Source organism: Trachemys scripta, chromosome 12 (assembly GCF_013100865.1).
Source record: "Trachemys scripta elegans isolate TJP31775 chromosome 12, CAS_Tse_1.0, whole genome shotgun sequence".
Taxonomy (NCBI): Eukaryota; Metazoa; Chordata; order Testudines; family Emydidae; genus Trachemys; species Trachemys scripta.
In genome coordinates, this window is record NC_048309.1 from 39486163 (window position 1) to 39489107 (window position 2945).

The 2945-nt window shown below is 39.8% G+C and overlaps 1 protein-coding gene across 1 annotated transcript; it reads right to left on the reverse strand.

Annotated features, from left to right (window-relative positions):
• Positions 1-1309: 1309 nt before the first annotated feature.
• LOC117885448 (olfactory receptor 6B1-like) lies at positions 1310-2311 on the reverse strand. The gene has a single exon (XM_034786754.1). It carries the CDS (start codon positions 2309-2311, stop codon positions 1310-1312), a length of 1002 nt encoding a protein of 333 aa, XP_034642645.1.
• Between the last annotated feature and the right edge of the window lie 634 nt (positions 2312-2945).

The following is a 2945-nucleotide window of genomic DNA, read 5'->3' on the forward strand; positions in this document are numbered from 1 at the left end:
TAGGTGATGATTTCCCATTTACAATTACATTTTGAGACTTGTCAGTTAATCAGTTTTTAATCCATTTAGGGTGTGCCATGTTAATTTTGTATCAGTCTAGGTTTATAATTAAAACTGAGCTGTGAAGATGTTATTTACAGGGGATCCTGCTCAGTTATATGGTTCTTCTGCCCAGGCTGGGAACAGACAGATCAAAAGGACAGAAACAGTTTTTAAAAAAGCGAGAGAGAGAGAGAGAGTTGTCAGGGGCTCTTTGGAGGGAAACAGACTGACACATAGGGCTTGTCTATACTTACAGATAAATCGGCACTGCTGCGATAGATGCAGTGGTGTCAATTTAGCGGGTCTGATGAAGACAAGCTAAGTCGATGGCAGAATGGTCTCCCATGGACCTCTTTACTCCACCTCCCTGAGAGGTGGAATGTAAGTCGGCAGGAGAGTGTCTCCTGTCAACACAGCGTGGTGTAGACATCACTGTCAGTCAACCTAAGTTACATGGACTTAAGTTACAGAATTTACATAACTGAAGTAGCGTAACTTAGGTCAACTTACAGCTTTAGTGTAGACCAGTCCAGAGACAGGCCCTTCCAGACGGGGCTAAAACAACTGGTGCATCCTAAGCTTTTCCAGTGATGGTAAGCTCTAGGTTAGACAGACAGGCCTATAGGCTATTGATTTAAAATCCACATTAGTTAAAGAAATAGGTCTGTATGATGCACAGTCGGTAAGATCTTTTCCTTCTTTAGGAATGACCACATTGGGTACTTTGAAAACTCCTAGTCACACTATCCAATTTTATATACCCTGCACAAAGTTTTATCTAACACAAAGAGCTGTTTGAAAAATTGTAAAGATTTCTCATAAAACCCCAAGCTCTTAATAATTATTTTATTTCAGCATATTTAGAAAAGGACTACATTTTAACTTATCAGAAATTGTCATGACATTTATTATTGAAATATGGAGTTGAAGAAATCATTTATTATGTGGTTTGATGTTTGTTTCTTGCTTTTTCCACAATGTCGCTAGATTTTTTTCCCTTCCCCTTTCCTTTCCCCTTTATTCCCCTTCCCCATGTTTTTGTTTTTCCTGTTTTGCCAATGAAAAGGGGGATTTGGGGAAGAAAGGAAAAAACCAAGAAGTGAAAAAGTGAAAATTAAAGAAAAACAAACAAACAAACAAACAAAAAACCAAATGTTCATGGCAAGTTCCAATGGAAAAAAGAGAGAAGAAAATTTCATAAACAAACAAACTAAACTTTTTCTGAACAATTTGGTTTCTGAAAAATTGTCATTTTTTTTTTGTTCTTTCAAGTTGATGTTATCCTGAATGGATTAGCTCTGATTGTCTGAATTCTTGGGAAAGCCAAAAACATACTGGAATATTTTTTCAGAGCCTGCTTTATATCTTTGTTTCTCAGGCTATATATAAGGGGATTGACCATAGGAGTTAAGACAGTGTAGAAGACAGAAAACAATTTGTTTAAATTTCTGAGTGTGTTGTTATTTGGTAACACATAGACAATTATTAGTGTCCCATAGAAAATTGTAACAACTATGAGGTGAGAGGAGCAGGTGGAAAATGCCTTTTGCTTTCCAGTGACGGATGAGATTCTTAGTATGGTGGCTATAATAAGAACATAGGAGATAATGGTTAATAGAAATGGGGGCAGAGTGAAAATGGAGGCAAATAGGAATGCTACAAATTCCACGATGTTGGTGTCACTGCAGGAGAGTTTTACCACCAGGTTGAGTTCACAAAAGAAATGGTCAATTTCATTGGGGCCACAGAAAGTTAAATGTGACATGAACGACATTATTATGCTAATAGCCAGAAATGCACTTATCCAAGACCCAGCTGTGAGCTGAAGGCAGAACCTGTCTGTCATACAGGTTGCATAATGCAGTGGTTTACATATTGCCAGATACCGATCATAAGACATTGCTGCGAGGAGGTAACATTCTGCAGCTGCCAAAGAACCAAAAAAATACATTTGTGTAATACAGCCCATGACAGAGATGGTTCTGTCCCCAGTCAGGAGACTGGCCAGCAGCCTGGGCAGGATGATGGAGGTGTAGCAGGTCTCCAAGCAGGCCAAATTCCCTAGGAAGAAGTACATGGGGGTGTGAAGGTGCTGAGCAGCCATAACTAGGGCGATGATGAGCATGTTCACGGTCACGGTCACAATGTAGATCACTAGAAATACCAGGAAGAGAAGAACCTGCAGTTTCTGAATAGTCTCAAATCCCAGGAAGATGAATTCTGTGATTATTGATTGATTTCCGCACTCAGTGTTTGCCGCTGATTGCATCTAGGGGAAAGAAAATAATCTCAGCCATTTAAATTTAAGGAGATACTTTTAAATTTTAGCCAAGCATCTTTTATTTAATCCCAGGAATACCAAAATCCTCCCCTCTCTTCTGGGATCTGGGTTCTTTACCCAAGTGCTGGGCTATTTACTTTCCCAACAGGTGGGTCAAGACCCCAGATCAGAAAGGTGAACTTTCCTGTATCTTGACATTTTAACCAACCATGTATTTGGCTCCCAGCAGTTTGAATGTCTGATATTCCCACTATACAAATTCATTTTAATTCTGGTAACCAATCTCCTCTTGTGAGAGTTCAAGCAGGTGCTCTGTTTATCCACACACCTGGCTGGTGCCATCCAAACTCTTTCATCTTCTTTGGTGTCCTATCTCCTCACAGTGGAATATGAGTACTCAACTGCCTTAGACAATTTTTACAATCCCAAACTCTAAATTCAATATATATTTTTCCTTCCGTGACATTCCCCAGGGTACAATCTGGACTGTTGAACAGCTGTGTCCCCTCCATTCTCCAGTCTGGGGTGCCTTTTACACTGCTTCACTGTGAAAGCCACCACACCTAGTCTGTTCACACACAATCTCCAGCATGTAAATCACTCCCAGCTATATTGTACGACT